The sequence below is a fragment of the Kogia breviceps genome, chromosome 14 (genome assembly GCF_026419965.1).
Source record: "Kogia breviceps isolate mKogBre1 chromosome 14, mKogBre1 haplotype 1, whole genome shotgun sequence".
Taxonomy (NCBI): Eukaryota; Metazoa; Chordata; class Mammalia; order Artiodactyla; family Physeteridae; genus Kogia; species Kogia breviceps.
Window position 1 is genome coordinate 55,550,150 of NC_081323.1, and position 18,490 is coordinate 55,568,639.

Below are 18,490 nucleotides of genomic sequence, written 5' to 3' on the forward strand. Positions count from 1 at the left end.
TTAAGTCCTAAATGAAAAGAATAAGCAGTCACCTCTTCTTCTTTTTTAATTAATTAATTTTATTTATTTATTTTTGGCTTCACTGGGGCTTTGTTGCTGTGTAGGCTTTCTCTAGTTGCGGCGAGTGGGGGCTACTCTTCCGTTGTGGCGCGGGCTTCTCATTGTGGTGGCTTCTCTTGTTGCAGAGCACGGGCTCTAGGCGCGCGGGCTTCACTAGTTGTGGCTCGCGGGCTCTAGAGTGCAGGATCAGTAGTTGTGGTGCATGGCCTTAGTTGCTCCGCGGCATGTGGGATCTTCCCAGACCAGGGCTCGAACCCGTGTCCCCAGCATTGGCAGGTGGATTCTTAACCACTGTGCCACCAGGGAAGCCCTAAGCAGTCACCTCTTCTTAAGGTATTAGATAGAGGTATGAAGGAGGGTTGAAAAGTGCTCTGAAATCTTTATCATCCCTGACTCAAAAGCAGGATACCTTGTTGACCTAAAGAAACAGACAATTAGAAGAGATTTCCTGCCTGACATCTGGATGGGATCTAGCATTAGGATCTCCAGTATTTTTGCTACTTATTGATGAAAAGGACAGTTCTCAGGGTCTTCAGCCAAGAGGTGTAGCCAAGTGGTCCCTGTCTGGAGCACCAGAACCAGATAAGCACACGTGCACACTTCCCTTGAGTAGAAACTCCCATCAAGCCTGCTCTTTGGGCGTGGCAAGCCAGGGTTCCTGTGGGACATGTCATGATTCAGAGGAAGAGCAGAGCATTTACTCCCAGTCTTCAGCGTCCAGATGAGGACAGCTGACCCAAGACTATTTTTGTTTTCTTCTCAGATCCTTTCATTTATTAGCCAAAGAAGGGGGATGGGCTTTGTTTCGTGATCTTCAGTAAAGGCTAGGTCTTGCCCAAAGAAGGGAGATGGTAATTGGCCCATTATTAACAAGAGGTAATTTTTGTTTATGAGATGTTAAGAATTACTTCATGGTTTAGAGGTGGGCATAGTGGTCATATACCTCAAACTTTCGGGGATCCCCTCTGAAATCTTCTATTTTCCTTTTCTAATTATGGGTATCCTGTAACTGATTTAACTCCTTTTGGGGTAGACCCTGTTTCTATCTTTAGCCTGTTCCACCTACACTACTTGGGCTTACATGAAGTTTTGTTCTGTTCTACATTTACCCCCTTTTAACTCACGTATTTGTATCTTCTGTATTTGATGAATATGTCTATATTCATGCTTCCCATTCTTTTCATGATTGTATAGACTCATCACCTTCTCCCTCAAACTTCATCTTTCTAGACCAGGAGTTTTCACTTGGGAGGGGAGGGATATAGAAGAGAACGGGAGAAATTTATCAGAAATATTTGGGGAAGTTTTCCAAATGTTGGAATTCCAAACATTCCAAATTTGGAATTTTTCCAAATTTTTCCAAATACCCTTCCCCTGAGTATACCAAAACCTTAGCTGGGGAAATTAGTATTTTTTGAGAATTTCCACATTTAATTCCAATGGTCAACTCCTTCTACCCTTTTGGACTGAAAGAGTTCACACTCCTTCATCATGACCAAAGATGATGGATGGACAGGGTGCAAAGATGAATTTCTTGGGTCATCACTGTGTTGAACTGAAGACCCTGATCTTTTTGTTCTTCGTGAGGCACTTCCTTCATTTTTGTGATAGCTCATGTTTGATATTCAGATGGAATAAAGTTTCCATTCATTGTGGGACTGACAGTGTCTGGGGATTGCAATGAAACCTTGCAATCATAAAATTTAAATTGGTACTTAACTACGAAGGCCGGCGACATCAGACCTGCACTGATGCAGATCCACCTAATCCAGTAGCTTCTTCTTCACTTGCTTTACTCCTGGTTGTCCCTGGACAGATTCCTCAAGTGACTGAAGGCAACCAGTGATGGAAAGGGCCAACAGAAGCTCCTTGGAGAGATTTATTCTGATGGGTGTATCTGACCATCCCCAGCTAGAGATAATCTTTTTTGTAGTCATCCTCTTCTCCTACTTGTTGACCCTCGTTGGGAACTCAACCATGATCCTGCTTTGCAGCCTGGATGCCCGTCTTCACACACCCATGTACTTCTTCCTCAGCAACCTCTCCTCCCTGGATCTTGCTTTTACTACTAGCTCAGTCCCCCAAATGCTGATCATCTTGTGGGGATCAGACAAGACCATCAGCTCTGGTAGATGTGTGACCCAACTCAATGTTTTCCTCTGGCTAGGGGCTACTGAGTGCATCCTGCTGGTGGTGATGGCATTTGACTGCTATGTTGCGGTGTGCTGGCCCCTGCACTACACCACCATCATGAACCCCCGGATCTTCTGGCTGCTGGCTGCCATTGCCTGGTTGGGTGGCTTGGGCAACTCTGTGGTCCAGTCAACATTCACTCTGTAGCTCCCTTTGTGAGGGTACCAGAGGGTGGACAGCTTCCTGTGTGAGGTGCCCGCCATGATCAAACTAGCCTGTGGAGACACAAGTCTCAATGAGGCTGTGCTCAACGTTGTCTGCACCTTCTTCACCACTGTCCCATTAAGCATCATCCTGATCTGCTACTGCTACATAGCTCAGGCAGTGCTGAAGATCCACTCGGCCAAGGGACAGAGAAAGACCTTGAACACCTGCCTCTCTCATCTGGTGGTGGTGCGCCTCTTTTATGGCTCAGCTATCTATGGGTATCTGCTTCCAGCTAAGACCAGCAACCAGGACAAATTCATTTCCCTCTTCTACTCTGTGGTCACACCCATGGTGAATCCTCTAATTTACACTCTGAGGAACAAGGAGGTGAAGGGAGCGCTGAGGAGGCTGCTGGGGAAGTCAGCTGAAGGAAGGGAAAACTCTATCATTTACCACCTCTTCATCTCTACAAGTTTTTTCTCATTCTCTCTGGCCAGGTGAACATGAGGAGTACTGACAGCAGTACAAGCATGTTCTTGACAGCACTAAGCTGTTGGTACCTGGTTAATGTTATTTCTAATGTTTTACACTTCTTTACTAAATATCCTACTGTGGACCACAGATAACAGGGCAGATGTGTCATCAATGGCTCAGAGGTTGTTGACTTAGTACAGACTTAGCTCACTGTCACTGCTGTCCACATTTTATTACATGTAATAAATATCACATATGTATTATTGTATCTTTAGAGAATTCTGTACTTTTCTAAAGAAAGCACCTCCACTTGGCAGTATCTTATATAATTCCATAAAATCAAGCCAGGTTTTGTTAGCCCCAGTTGAAAACCCAAGAATTCATCTTTGCACCCTATCCATCCATCATCTTTGTCTATCTCTCTTTGTCTTTTCTTAATATTTCAGTCTATCTACCCACACTTCCCAGCCATATGTCCCTCTGTCATCTTGTTTAACCTCTCCTTTATGTCTACATTCCATTTTCCCTTTCGCCTTATCCAATGTTGAATGAGAAATGATAGGAAAGAGATTGGTTCAACATGACGGAGTAGAAGGACGTGCTCTCACTCCCTCTTGCGAGAGCATCGGAATCACAACTAACTGCTGAACAATCATCAACAGGAAGACACTGCAACTCACCAAAAAAGATACCCCACATCCAAAGACAAAGGAGAAGCCACAATGAGACAGTAAGAGGGGCACAATAAAATCAAATTCCATAACTTCTGGGTGGGTGACTCACAAACGGGAGAACACTTATACCACAGAAGTACACCCACTGGAGTGAAGGTTCTGAGCCCCACGTCAGGCTTCCAACCTGGGGGTCTGGCAACAGGAGAAGGAATTCCCAGAGGATCAGACTTTGAAGGCGAGCAGGATCTGACTGTAGGATTTTGACAGGACTGGGGGAAACAGAAACTCCACTCTTGGAGAGCACACACAAAGTAGTGTGCACATCGGGTCCCAGGGGAAGGAGCAGTGACCCCCCCATAGGAGACTGAACTAGACCTACTTGCTAGTGTTGGAGGGTCTCCTGCAGAGGCAGGGGTGGGGGTCTCACAGTGTGGACAAGGACACTGGCAGCAGAAGTTCTGGGAAGTACTTCTTGGCATGAGCCCTCCCAGAGTCTGACACTAGCCCCACAAAAAAGCCAGGGTAGGCTCCAGGGTTGGGGCATCTCAGGCCGAACAACCAACAGGGAGGGAACCCAGCCCCACCCATCAGCGGACAAGTGGATTAAAGTTTTACTGAGCTCTGCCACCAGAGCAACAGCCAGTTCTACCCACCATCAGTCGCTCCCATCAGGAAAGTTGTACAAGCCTCTTAGAGAGCCTCATCCACCAGAGGGCAGACAGCAGAAGCAAGAAGAACAACAATCCTGCAGCCTGTGGAACAAAAACCACATTCACAGAAAGATAGACAAGATGAAAAGGCAGAGGGCTATGTACCAGTGAAGGAACAAGACAAACCCCAGAAAAACAACTAAATAAAGTGGAGATAGGCAACCTTCCAGAAAAATAATTCAGAATAATGATAGTGAAGATGATCCAGGACCTCAGAAAAAGAATGGAGGCAAAGATTGAGAAGATGCAAGAAATGTTTAACAAAGACCTAGAATAATTAAAGAACAAAATAACAGAGATGAACAATACAATAACTGAAATGAAAACTACACTAGAAGGAATCAATAGCAGAATAACTGAGGCAGAAGAACGGATAAGTGACCTGGAACACAGAATGGTGGAATTCACTGCTGCAGAACAGAATAAAGAAAAAAGAATAAAAAGAAATGAAGACAGCCTAAGAGACCTCTGGGACAACATTAAACGCAGAAACATTCACATTATAGGGGTCCCAGAAGGAGAATAGAGAGAGAAAGGACCTGAGAAAATATTTCAAGAGATTATAGTCGAAAACTTCCCTAACATGGGAAAGGAAATAGCCACCCAAGTCCAGGAGGTGCAGAGAGTCCCATACAGGATAAACCCAAGGAAACATGCCGAGACACATAGTAATCACGTTGGCAAAAATTAAAGACAGAGAAAAATTATTGAAAGCAGCAAGGGAAAACCGACAAATAACATACAAGGGAACTCCCATAAGGTTAACAGCTGATTTCTCAGCAGAAACTCTACAAGCCAGAAGGGAGTGGCATGACATATTTAAAGTGATGAAAGGGAAGAACCTACAACCAAGATTACTCTAACCGGCAAGGATCTCATTCATATTCGATGGAGAAATCAAAAGCTTTACAGACAACCAAAAGCTAAGAGAATTCAACACCACCAAACCAGCTCTACAACAAATGCTAAAGGAACTTCTCTAAGTGGGAAACACAAGAGAAGAAAAGGGCCTACAAAAACAAACCCAGAACATACATATTGATAATTACCTTAAACGTGAATGGATTAAATGCTCCAACCAAAACACACAGGCTTGCTGAATGGATACAAAAGCAAGACCCATATATATGCTGTCTACAAGAGACCCACTTCAGGCCTAGGGACACATACAGACTGAAAGTGTGAGGATGGAAAAAGATATTCCATGCAAATGGAAATCAAAAGAAAGCTGGAGTAGCAATACTCATATTGGATAAAATAGACTTTAAAATAAAGAATGTGGGCTTCCCTGGTGGCGCAGTGGTTGAGAGTCTGCCTGCCAGTGCAGGGGACATGGGTTCATGCCCCGGTCCAGGAGGATCCCACATGCCGCGGAGCAGCTGGGCCCGTGAGCCATGGGTGCTGAGCCTGCGCGTCCGGAGCCTGTGCTCCGCAATGGGAGAAGACCAGCAGTGAGAGGCCTGCGTACAGCAAAAGAAAGAAAGAAAGAAAGAAAGAAAGAAAGAAAGAAAGAAAGAAAGAAAGAAAGAAAGAAAGAAAGAAAGAAAGAAAGAAAGAAAGAAAGAAAGAAAGAAAGAAAGAAAGAAAGTTACAAGAGACAAGGAAGGACACTACATAATGATCAAGGGATCAATCCAAGAAGATACAACAATTATAAATATATATGCACCCAACATAGGAGCACCTCAATACATAAGGCAACTACTAACAGCTATAAAATAGGAAATAAACAGTAACACAATAATAGTGGGGGACTTTAACACCTCACTTACACCAATAGACAGATCATCCAAACAGAAAATTAATAAGGAAACACAAGCTTTAATTGACACGATAGACCAGATAGATTTAATTGATATAGGACATTCCATCCAAAAACCGCAGATTACACTTTCTTTCCAAATGCGCACAGAACATTCTCTAGGATAGATCACATCTTGGGTCACAAATCAAGCCTCAGTAAATTTAAGAAAATTGAAATCATATTAAGCATCTTTTCTGACCACAACACTATGAGATTAGAAATCAGTTACAGGGGAAAAAAGCAAAAAACACAAACACATGGAGACTAAACAATACTTTACTAAATAACCAAGAGATCACTGAAGAAATCAAAGAGGAAATCAAAAAATACTTAGAGACAAATGACAATGAAAACACTGCGATCCAAAACCTATGGGATGCAGCAAAAGCAATTCTAAGAGGGAAGTTAATAGCAATACAATCCTACCTCAAGAAACAACAAACATCTCACATAAACAATCTAACCTTATACCTAAAGGAACTAGAGAAAGAAGAACAAACAAAACCCAAAGTTAGTAGAAGGAAAGAAATCATAAAGATCAGAGCAGAAATAAATGAAATAGAAACAAATAAAACAATAGCAAAGATCAATAAAACTAAAAGCTGGTTCTCTGAGAAGGTAAAAAAAATTGATAAACCATTAGCCAGACTCATCAAGAAAAAGAGGGAGAGTACTCAAATCATTAAAATTAGAAATGAAAAAGGAGAAGTTACAACAGACACCGCAGAAATACAAAGCATCCTAAGAGACTAGTATAAGCAACTCTATGCCAATAAAATGGACAACCTGGAAGAAATGGACAAATTCTTAGAAAGGTATAACCTTCCAAGACTGAACCAGGAAGAAATAGAAAATACGAACAGACCAATCACAAGTAATGAAATTGAAACTGTGATTAAAAATCTTCCAACACACAAAAGTCCAGGACCAGATGGCTTCACAGGTGAATTCTATCAAACATTTAGAGAAGAGCTAACACTCATCCTTCTCAAACTCTTCCAAAAAATTGCAGAGGAAGGAACACTCCCAAACTCATTCTATGAAGCCACCATCACCCTGATACCAAAACCAGACAAAGATACTACAAAAAAAGAAAATTACAGACCAATATCACTGATGAATATAGATGCAAAAATCCTCAACAAAATACTAGCAAACAGAATCCAACAACACATTAAAAGGATCATACACTGTGATCTAATGGGATTTATCGCAGAGATGCAAGGATTCTTCAATATACACAAATCAATCTATGTGATACCATATTAACAAATTGAAGAAGAAAAATCATATAATCATCTCAATAGATGCAGAAAAAGCTTTTGATAAAATTCAACACCCATTTATGATAAAAACTCTCAAGAAAGTGGGCATAGAGGGAACCTATCTCAATATAATAAAGGGCATATACAACAAACCCACAGCAAACATCATTCCCAATGGTTAAAAATGAAAGCATTTCCTCTAATATCAGGAACAAGGCAAGGATGTCCACTCTCACCACTATTATTCAGTATAGTTTTGGAAGTCCTAGCCACAGCAATCAGAGAAGAAAAAGAAATAAAAGGAATACAAATTGGAAAAGAAGAATTAAAACTGTCACTGTTTACAGATGACATGATTCTATACATAGAGAATCCTAAAAATGCCACCAGAAAACTACTAGAGCTAATCAATGAATATGGTAAAGTTGCAGGATACAAAATTAATGCACAGAAATCTCTTGCATTCCTATACACTAATGATGAAAAATCTGAAAGAGAAATTAAGGAAACACTCCCATTTACCATTGCAAAAAAAGAATAAAATCCCTAGGAATAAACCTACCTAAGGAGACAGAAGACCTCTATGCAGAAAACTATAAGACACTGATGAAAGAAAGTAAAGATGATACCAAAAGATGGAGAGATATACCATGTTCTTGGATTGGAAGAATGAATATTGTGAAAATGACTATACTACCCAAAGCAATCTACAGATTCAATGCAATCCCTATCAAATTACCGATGGTATTTTTTACAGAACTAGAAAAAAAAATCTTAAAATTTGTTTGGAGACACAAAAGACCCTGAATAGCCAATGCAGTCTTGAGGGAAAAAAACGGAGCTGGAGGAATCAGGCTCCCGGATTTCAGACTATAGTACAAAACTACAATAATCAAGACAATATGGTACTGGCACAAAAACAGAAATATAGATCAATGGAACAGGATAGAAAGCCCAGAGATAAACCCACGCACCTATGGTCAACTAATCTATGACAAGGGAGGCAAGGATATACAATGGAGAAAAGACAGTCTCTTCAATAAGTGGTGCTGGGAGAACTGGACAGCTACATGTAAAAGAATGGAATTAGAACACTCCCTAACAGCGTACACAAAAATACACTCAAAATGGATTAGAGACCTAAATGTAAGAACGGACACTATAAAACTCTTAGAGGAAAACATAGGAAGAACACTCTTTGACATAAATCACGGCAAGGTCTTTTTTGATCCACCTCCTAGAGTGATGGAAATAAAAACAAAAATAAACAAATGGGACCTTATGAAACTTAAAAGTTTTTGCACAGCAAAGGAAACTACAAACAAGACGAAAAGACAACACTCAGAATGGGAGAAAATATTTGCAAACAAATCAATGGACAAAGGATTAGTCTCCAAAATATGTAAACAGCTCATGCAGCTCAACATTTAAAAAGCAAACAACTCAATCCAAAAATGGGCAGAAGACCTAAATAGACATTTCTCCAAGAAGACATACAGATGGCCAAGAAACACATGAAAAGCTGCTCAACATCACTAATTATTAGATAAATGCAAATCAAAACTACAATGAGGTATCGCCTCACACCAGTTAGAATGGGCATCATCAGAAAATCTGCAAACAACAAATGCTGGAGAGGGTGTGGAGAAACGGGAACCCTGTTGCACTGTTGGTGGGAATGTAAATTGATACAGCCACTATGGAGAACAGTATGGAGGTTCCTTAAAAAACTAAGAATTACCATATGACCCAGCAATCACACTACTGGGTATATACCCAGAGAAAACCATAATTCAAAAAGACACATGCACCCAATGTTCATTGCAGCGCTATCTACAATACCCAGGACATGGAAGCAACCTAAATGCCCATCGACAGATGAATGGATAAAGAAGATGTGGTACATATATACAATGGAATATTACTCAGCCATAAAAAGAATGAAATCAGGTCATTTGTAGAAACGTGGATAGACCTTGTGACTTTCATACAGAGTGAAGTAAGTCAGAAAGAGAAAAACAAATATCGTATATTAACGCACATATGTGGAACCTAGAAAAATGGTACAGATGAACTGGTTTGCAGGGCAGAAATTGAGACCCAGATGCAGAGAACAAACATATGGACACCAAGGGGGGAAAGTGGCAGTGGGGGGTGGGTCGTGGTGGTGTGATGAATTGAGAGATTGGGATTGACATGTATACACTAATATGTACAAAATGGATAACTAATAAGAACCTGCTGTATAAAAAAATAAATAAAATAAAATTCAAAAAAAAGAAATGGTAAGAAGACCATTTTTCTTTTCTTTTCTTTTTGGCCGTGCCCTCCAGCTTGTGGGATCTTAGTTTCTCGACCAGGGATCGAACCACTGCCCCCTGCAGTGGTAGGCTGGAGTCCTAACCACTGAACTGCTGGGGAATTACCAAGACCATTTTTCTTTCAATTAAATAGTTTTATTTAAATTATTTTCTCACTGGGACTTCCCTGGCGGTCCAGTGGTTGAGACTCCACTCTTCCACTGCAGGGGGTGCGGGTTTGATCCCTGGTTGGGGAACTAAGATCCCGCATGCCACGCGGCCAAAAAAACTAATTAATTAATTAATTAATTAAATCATTTCTTCACCAAAGTCCCAGCCATCAGATTTGCTACCAGTATTTGGATATACTAGTATGGTCAGTGGATTATGGAATGCTCTGAGATTCCTTAAGCAAGTTTAAGAGCCCAGGAAAGATCATCCATTTGTAAAGCATCTCCTCTGCCTCATGATCTAGTCTTTCACCCCTAAAGTTTCTAAAATTCAGCAATCAGTCCAGCACACCATGACTTACCAAAGAACTCAGGTATTGGAATTAGAATGCCAGTACGTGATTCTTCACATCACTAGAATTGCCAAGGGAATCCACACTTGCCAGTGCAGTTCATATGTTCTTTTCCCAGGGAGAGAAGCTGGGTTAATATGAGAAAGTTACTTGGCAACTACATTACCAGAGAAAAGATGATCAATGATTTTAGGGCTACTTTCTAAAGAGTCTTGTGTCCTTCATAACACCTAAACACATGCCTCATACGTAGTACATGCTCAATGAATGAACTTAGTGAGTTGCATTAATTAACAAGCCTCATGAATCTCCCTTTTTCACACTAGGAACTAAAAATGTCAAATGAACCATTTTCATATTTGCCATTTTGGGGTCATCCTGTCACTTGGACAATGCTGAACAAACAATGATGTTTCCCCTCTTTCCACATTTGCATAATGCCTCCCCAAAGACATCTAATTATATTGTCCCAACCTGAATTTGTTTTTCTAGTTTTAGATCAGAACCATGATCTATTGTCTCAGTTCCTTACACAGTAATACTGAAGTATGTCTCCAGGACTAGCCACCTAGCAGCATAATCTTGGTGAGTTCATCAAAGTCCAGAGTCTTGCAGGCTCAAAAGTTTTATTGATCAGCACTCTCAGATTAGATGAAGTTCTCAGGAGGTAGAATCACAATGACCAAGCTCCTACGTTGATATACACAACAGAATGCCAGTTGATTAATATGAGAACTGTACTTTCCAAGGAGATATCCCCTAGCTAATTCGTTTAAATTGCAAAATTACTTGGGGGAAAATAGGAAGAAAATAGACAGGTGTTCTTCAAACACTTCAGAGTTTTGCAGAGCCTCCCTACGGAAAGTACAGGACGTTTTGAATCTAACTTGCAGTTAGGGGCATAGTAAGACAGAGAATTAGAGGGAGGAGAAAAAGCTTGGGACATAAATGCATCATGGGGATCACATACGCCATCATCAAAGTGTACACATATTTGTTTTCCATTCTCAGTAGTGTGCGTGAAACAAAGTCAAAAATTTGGAAAAAGCCATTAAATGTGAGGGAAGCTCCTTGTTATTAAGGACTTTGATGTTCCATTTCTAGGGTTTCAGAAGAAAAAATATGTTTTGTGTCTTATTCAGTTGGAAATTCAAAAAAATGAAAAACCAAAGATATACCAAGAACTATAGAAGGTTCACCAACCTTAGTAAAACATAAATGTAGAGAATTTGAATATGCTAGTGTGGTCAGTGGATTTAAGTGAATTTAAGAGCCCATCTCTTAGAGCCTTTCACAAAGTCTGACCAAGTCCCACTTTGCCCTGTATCCTAGCAAAGTGAGTGCAATGACTAAAATTTGAACCTGTCAGTGAAGGGAGTCGGTCCTTTTTCTGTCTTCACAGCCTTCAGGTTCAATTACATGGCGTGGTTAGGAGATGTTGGAATAAAGGAGATGGTGAGAAATAAGAGTTGGAAAGTGCCTTTGGCTTGGTGAGCTTATGCTCTAGTATGTGAATGCTAAATTAGACGCTCCATTAACGATTGGGTGGAAAAGTCCAGTTTATTTGACTATATAGATGAATAGAGCACATCAACTTTACTGAGTACTTATCCTGGGCTATGTAACAATCTAAACCCTTTATAGGATCAACTCCTTTAATCCTCACAACAACCTATACCATCCTCATTTTAAGATGAGGACATTGGAGCACAAGAGGAAATATGCTCCCAGCAGACAGTGGTAGGTCTGGGAATCAAACCCAAGTACTCTTGACTCTAAAGTTTGTGCCTTTTCCAAATTATTTTTCTTTTTGTAATAATCAGAAACTTACAGAAAAGTTGGAAGCATGATATAAAGGACTTTCTCTCCCTGGACCATTTGAGAGTAAGTTGACAGCATGATACTCTGTCTTCCCCAAATATTTTACTGTGTATCACTAACAAACAAGGACCTTCTCCTACAGGACCACCATGTAGCCATCAAAATTACTAAATGAACATCAATACATTATATTATGTAATCCTGAGACCCCATTTAGCTTTTGCCAGTTGTCCCAATAATGTATTTCATAGCAAAAGGATTCTGTTCAAAATTACATGTTGCATGTAGTTGTCATGTCTCCTTAGTCCCTGTCAGTCTGAAATTGTTCCTCTGTCTTTTCTTGACTTTCGTGACCCTGAAACTTTAAAAGGTCATCCAGTTATTTAGTAGAACATAACTCAATTTCAGTTTTTTTCCTCATAGTTAGATTCAGTTCATCTTTGTCAGGAATTCCACACACATGATGTTGCATTCTTCTCATCGTATGCTATCAGGTGGTGCTATGGACTGAATTTGTACCCCACCTGAAAATTCATATACTGAAACCCTAAATCCCAATGTAATTAATTGTATTTGAACATAGAGCCTTTAGGAGGTAATTAGGGTTAAGTGGTATCATAAGGGTGCACCCCTCATCTGATGGGATTGGTGAACTACAGAGAGAAGAAGGAGAGGGAGATCTTTCTCTCTCCACACATAGTCAAAGGAAAGGCCAACTGTGGACAAAGCAGCCTTCTGCAAGCCAGGAACGAGCCCTCACCAGAAACTGAATCCTGCCAGAACCTTAATCTTGGGTTTCCAGGCTCCATAATTGTGAGAAAATTAATTCCTATTGTTTAAATCACTCAGTCTATGGTATTTATTATGGCAGCCTAAGCAGACTAAGACAGGTGGTGTAAATTTTAATGTCTCCCATTACTAGTGATGTTACTTGGATCACTAAATGAAGGTGGTGTCTGCTAGGCTTTTCCATTATTTCCTACTTTGTAATTAATAAGCATTTTACAGAGAAATACTTTGAAACTACTTAAATATCCCGATACTAATGAAACTCAATTTAATCTTTTATTTATATCTTACAGAATCAATGTTTCCTATTCTATTCTATGGTTTATAACTTTTTAATATCATTATATTGTTGTCCCTTGTTTAATCACTGGGAGTCCATTCAAACTGGCTTTTGTGTTTTTTGACTTGTCCCCATATTCCTTGAGCATTTCCTTGCTTTCTGCCACATCAAGATGTTCCAGGCTTATGTTTTATCAACCCTCTCTAGCGCTCTGTTTCATCATCTGAAATGTGAATATAGTAGATGGCGGAAACAATGTAAGGATCAAAGTAGATAGTGCATGTGACAGTGCTTAGAGAAAACTGCTCAGTGTTGTACTTAATCAGAGATGGAATACTTACCCGAAGGAGGTTTATCAGTCTATATCACATCCCAGCTCTCTCCATTTATATCCTGATGGAGTACTACTCTCACTGTGCAACCAGATTGTTTATAAATGATGGATTGATGAAGTGGGGCCAGAATAAAGGCAGAGAGAAGCCTCCACTGTTCTTTCCCACACACTCTTATCCCAACCCATGGGCTCCCTCTTCAGAATATATCCAGAATATCCCAATCCAGAATCACACACACACACACACACACACACACACACACACACACACACGAAAATTAGAAAAGTATTTGAATGTCCATCAAAAGGGAAATGATTGAAGATTGAACACATAATGGTAAATGCCAAACACAGGAGGTGTTTTTTTTTTTTTTTTTTTTTTTTTTTTTTTTTTTTTTTTTTTTTTTTTTTTTTTGTGGTATGCGGGCCTCACTGTTGTGGCCTCTCCCTTGCGGAGCACAGGCTCCGGATGCGCAGGCTCAGCGGCCATGGCTCACGGGCCCAGCCGCTCCGCGGCATGTGGGATCTTCCCAGACCGGGGCACGAACCCGTGTCCCCTGCATCGGCAGGCGGATTCTCAACCACTGCGCCACCAGGGAAGCCCAACACAGGAGTTTTTTAAAAAATAAAGATGAGGTTGATATATTGAAACAGAAAAACTTGGAAGATAAACTAAGTAGACAAAATTACGGATTAAGGTCCCACAAGACATACATACTAATGACAGTTATTTCCTCTGGAGAGGGAGTGTAACTTGGGAGTTAAGGGACGAGAGGCTTCATTTTTAAATGAGAATGTTTTGCGATACTTGTGGAATATGAAAAAATTAAAACAGAGGGAAGAAAAGCATTGGGTGAGAAGCGAGTTCTAGTCCTACTTCTATGATTAGACAGTCACTTAAACTCTGTCACAGTTTTCTCGTCTGGAGGACGGTAATAGTATTGGCTTCATAGGATTGGTGTGAGGATAAGTTACTGTGTACGTGTATAAACTGTGCCAAACGTATAGTAAGCGTTACGTATTTTTGATACTATCATTGTCACATCTGTAAGTAGGGTATGAGTCCGGGTAAGCCTGGTACAAAGACCCTTCGAAGTAAGAGAAGCGGAAGCTCCTGTCAAGCAGAACAGCAGCAGTAACCAATAGGAGGGATTAACAAACGTCCAGATCCAAGGCCCCAGGTTTTCGAACAGCGTTATTGGTCCAGGTTATGACGCAAACGAGGAACCCATCTCCTCATTGGGGAAGACTGCTGTCAATTAGCGGCGGAGCGGAACCAGCTGGGGAGGGCTGTGCGTATCCTGCGGCGCTGTTTTCCGGCTTAGCCCTTGCGCATCCGTCAGGCTTTCTGGAAGTCCCGGCCTGCCCCGCGGCAGCCGCGCTCTCTGGGAAATTTGACCAGGTGGGTGAGTCGCGCGTTTGAGGCTGGCTTTTCGCGGCGGGGCGGGCTGGAGCTCCGCGGCTCCGCCCTCTCCCCGAGGCTCTCATGATGTCCTGGGTCGTGTGACGGGAAGACTCTCAGTGGCCGTGAGCTGGTGCCTCCTCCCTCTGTTTGGAGAGGCCTGGGAACATGGTAGGCTGGTGTACGGGACTTGTCGCTCTTTGGGGCTCCTGCCCGCTCTCTTTCCCCGTGAAGTGTGCTTTGAAGGGCTCAGAGCCTTTTACCCTTGTGCTTTACGCGAATAAAACACTGGTTCACCGAAGCCCTATCGCGTCCTTGTGCGCCCTTGTGTTGGGCGGTGAGGACACGAACATAGCTCAAACATGCTCCTTGCACTCAGAGAGCTCCCAAACTGTGGAGTAGATAAACTCGCAGAAACAAGTTCTGGTGTTAGGTGCAGTAAGAGAAGGCGCCCTGAGAAAGAGTTACAGACAGGGCCGAGTAGTTCAGAGCGTCAAGGAAGCGTCAAGAAGGTGGTGATGGTGCTGCTACCAATCCTCTTCCAGTGGGTTTTTTGTCTTCTTTGATGGACTCCACTCATTGAGAACATAAAATTTACCGTATTTCTAATTTCTAGGTTTAGGTGCCCTTCCTCCCTAGCTTGGGAGGAATGGAGATTGGCAGCCCCTGGTGTTCAGTTTCTCTGGAAAGAATGAAATCAGGTCTTGGGAAAAGGTTAGAGAGCAAAGACACTATGGAAAGCAGAGAGCCTGTTCCATGATGTGGGACCAGTTCACCTGTGCTGGATTGTAGACCATGTGTAGGAGAGTGCGAGTGCGCAGTGAGACTGGAGGAGTAAGTTAGATCTAGAATGCCAGGGAGAGCCTTTGCGAGTTAGGAGATCTTGGCTTATTTCAATGGTATTAGGAAGTCTTGAAGGCTTTTGAGCAGAGCAGTTTACACAATTGAATTAGATTTGTAGAAGGTCAAGAAATCCAGATCTGCTCTGTAGGAAGATCATGTAGACAGATGGAAGACTCTTGTACCAGCCTGGCCTAATGATGTGTCCCTGACCAGGGGTTCTCAACCAGGGAAGATTTTGACCCCCCAAAGATATTTGGCAAAATCTGGAGTACTCTTGTCATGACTAGACGGGTGCTCCTGACATCTAGTGGGTGGATACAAGGGGTGCAGCTAAACATCCTATAGTGCATAGGACACTCCCCCCAACCCCCCACCTCGACCCACACAGACAACAAAGACCTGTCTGGCCCCAAATGTCAATACTGTAGTGCTGAAGTTCAAGGGAATTCCCTGGAGGTCCAGCAGTTAGGACTCCACACTTCCACTGCAGGGGTCACGGGTTCAATCCCTGGTCGGGGAACTAAGATCCTGCATGCCGCGCAGCGCGGCCAAAAAAAAAAAACCCCTGAGCTTTAAAACAAACAAAAATAGTGCTGAAGTTCAGAAATGCAACCCTAGAGCGATAGAAGTGGAAACGAAGGGGAGACAGATCTCAGAGACATCTCAGCCAGAGACCAGTCTTCGCCTCCTTTCATATACTTTACAATGCTTAAGTACTTTAAGCAGTCAGTCAGGTCTAAAGACCCAGACTTTCTTGTCTTTTTTCACTCTTTCATTCCTTTGCAAAATATTTATTTTGCATGAGACACTATTCAAGGTGCTGTGATTCAGCAATGAACAAAACAAATTACCTGCTCTCCAAGAACCTTACATTCTTACAGGGATGGCAGACATGAAACCAATAAATATATGTCAAGTAGTGAGATATGCTATAAAGAAGTTCCTGTAAGATAGAGCTTCTGTTATTATCACCACAGACCATTTCCTCTGCATCTTGTAAGTGCCAAGCACTGGCCAGATGCTTTACAAATAGCATTTCTAATCTTTTTCTCTATGCTGCAGGATTGGTATAGTTATGCTTAGATGAGAAAAAGAAGCTTAGAGAAGTTGAGTATTTTGCCCCACATCAGTTAATGAGGAGTTAAGCTGGCACTGGAAACTGGATCCACCTGACAGTCAAAGTCTGTGAGATTTCCATTAGGTAACACTGTCTGACTTGAATGGGAGAAAAAAAATCTATACCTTCTCACCCAAACTTAGCAAAGTGAAGTAGAAATGAAGTTCTTATTGGAAAGGCCTAGCTGGAAGTGATTCTCCACATTGTAGGAACTGCATTTGAGAACACATGAGCCTCAGTTGAATTCGTCTTCATTACTCACATTCTCTCAGGTGGCTGATGGCAGGTCCTGACATCTCAGAGAGGTTGGCAAGTTGGAGGTCTCCCACCAGCTCTTTAGACTCTCATGTTATTGGCAACTGCTGGGCCTCACTCACAAGCTTTCAGCCAGATCTGGGAGCTGTGCTTATGATGGCTGCAGCCCAAACTACATTCAACGAGAAGATTCTGGAGCTGAAGCAATTCCCAACACGTCTTCCTTTCTGCATAGGAATATCCAAGCCTGGGTGAGGGTGCATCATCCAGGAAGCGCCGAGAAGGCAGTGACCTTGGTGCAGCATTTAGAGTGAGAACCCAGGAGACGAAGGCAATGGTGAGAAGGGGAGTAAGGAAAGAGAAATGGGATCAGGTTGGAGGGGGCCTGGGTTAGGGGACAGGCAGTTGGAACAAGGTGGAGAAACTTGATTTAGCTGCTGCTTATCAAGCACTTGTTTGTTTTTCTGATTGGTGTCCATGCCAGCTTTTAAGAACAGATTTTAAGAACAGATTTTCTTTCCCCTTTGAAGGAAGGAGGGTGGGTGGAGAGAGAGTTTGGACCCTCATCAATCACCGAGCTTTCAGTAGGTCTCAGCTGCCAAGAATAAAGGAAGGGAAGTATTTGTCCCTGTAGAACTCAGACTTTCTCGTCTGCAGGTTATAATGACCTGAGCCAGCTCTGTAAACGAGAATCTTCTGGTTCTTGACATGGCTGTTGTAAGACAGAGGGATTGTAACGCTCAGCTAGCTGTGGGAACTTTGGTTACGTCCTCAGTGTCTGGGTCACACCTTTCACAAAACAGATAAACAGAAGTGGATTTCTGGTCAGGAGAGGGCCAGACTGGGACCTACTGAGGACTGATAGTAGAGTAGTGCTGCAAGATATAACAGTGCTGTGGGGCCCTGGGCAGGGGCTGCCCCAGACCTCCCAGAACTGCCCTGAGCACACAGGACTCAGAAGTGCTCTCTCCTGTTCTGCTCAGCCACACACATCATATTCCTCAATCAAGTTTCTAACTCTGGCTTTGCAGGAATCTCCATTCCTATACTTTTCCTCCCTGGGCCCATATGATGATCTTTGGCGGGGGAGGTAGGGTGTCCATTGATGGGGTTTATTTCCAGGTGATGGTGTTTGTGCTCCAAGAAGAGCCAGCAACCGGGGTTATGGCTGGGGAGGCAGTTACCGGGCTTCTATTGGAGACCATGAAGCCCATCCTCAGGGGCTTTCCCAAGAGACGAGGCAGAGCTATGCTCAGACACTGGGGCCTTAAAGAACAACCCACCTATTTGAAGAACAGAGTCTCAGGCTGGAAAGGGGAGAGGCAGGAAGAATCCAGGAATGAGAGGTTGTCTGTGCCTGTGCCATCCATCAGAGACGTGACCTTATCGTTCTGTCATGACCACAGTTGGGAGCAGGAAGCTAGTGATTTGGGACGCAGTTGTGGTTCTGAGGCAGCTCAGATTCCATATAGAGGCTTTGTCATTCCCTCTGGTTCTCC

The 18,490-nt window shown here is 42.3% G+C and overlaps 2 protein-coding genes across 7 annotated transcripts in view; both read left to right on the forward strand.

The window, feature by feature from the left end:
* LOC131741734 (zinc finger protein 75A-like) overlaps positions 1-17,270 on the forward strand; it is a 64,483-nt gene extending 47,213 nt beyond the window's left edge. The window contains exon 8 of one of the 6 annotated variants that reach the window (XM_067014023.1): positions 17,227-17,270. Coding sequence is in view for 3 of the 6 variants with exons in the window: in XM_067014025.1 (XP_066870126.1) it covers positions 14,430-14,513 (84 nt within the window). In the remaining 3 variants the exon portion in view is untranslated. Of the gene's footprint in view, positions 1-3,436; positions 8,100-14,426; positions 14,567-17,226 lie in introns of those variants that run through there. The other 5 variants (XM_067014025.1, XM_067014028.1, XM_067014026.1 and 2 more) reach the window with 5 other exon arrangements.
* On the forward strand, positions 1,906-3,442 carry OR2C1 (olfactory receptor family 2 subfamily C member 1). The gene is given in 1 exon segment (XM_059038623.2): positions 1,906-3,442. A coding segment is annotated over 1 exon segment (996 nt). The 3' UTR covers positions 2,902-3,442.
* Positions 17,271-18,490: the final 1,220 nt, after the last annotated feature.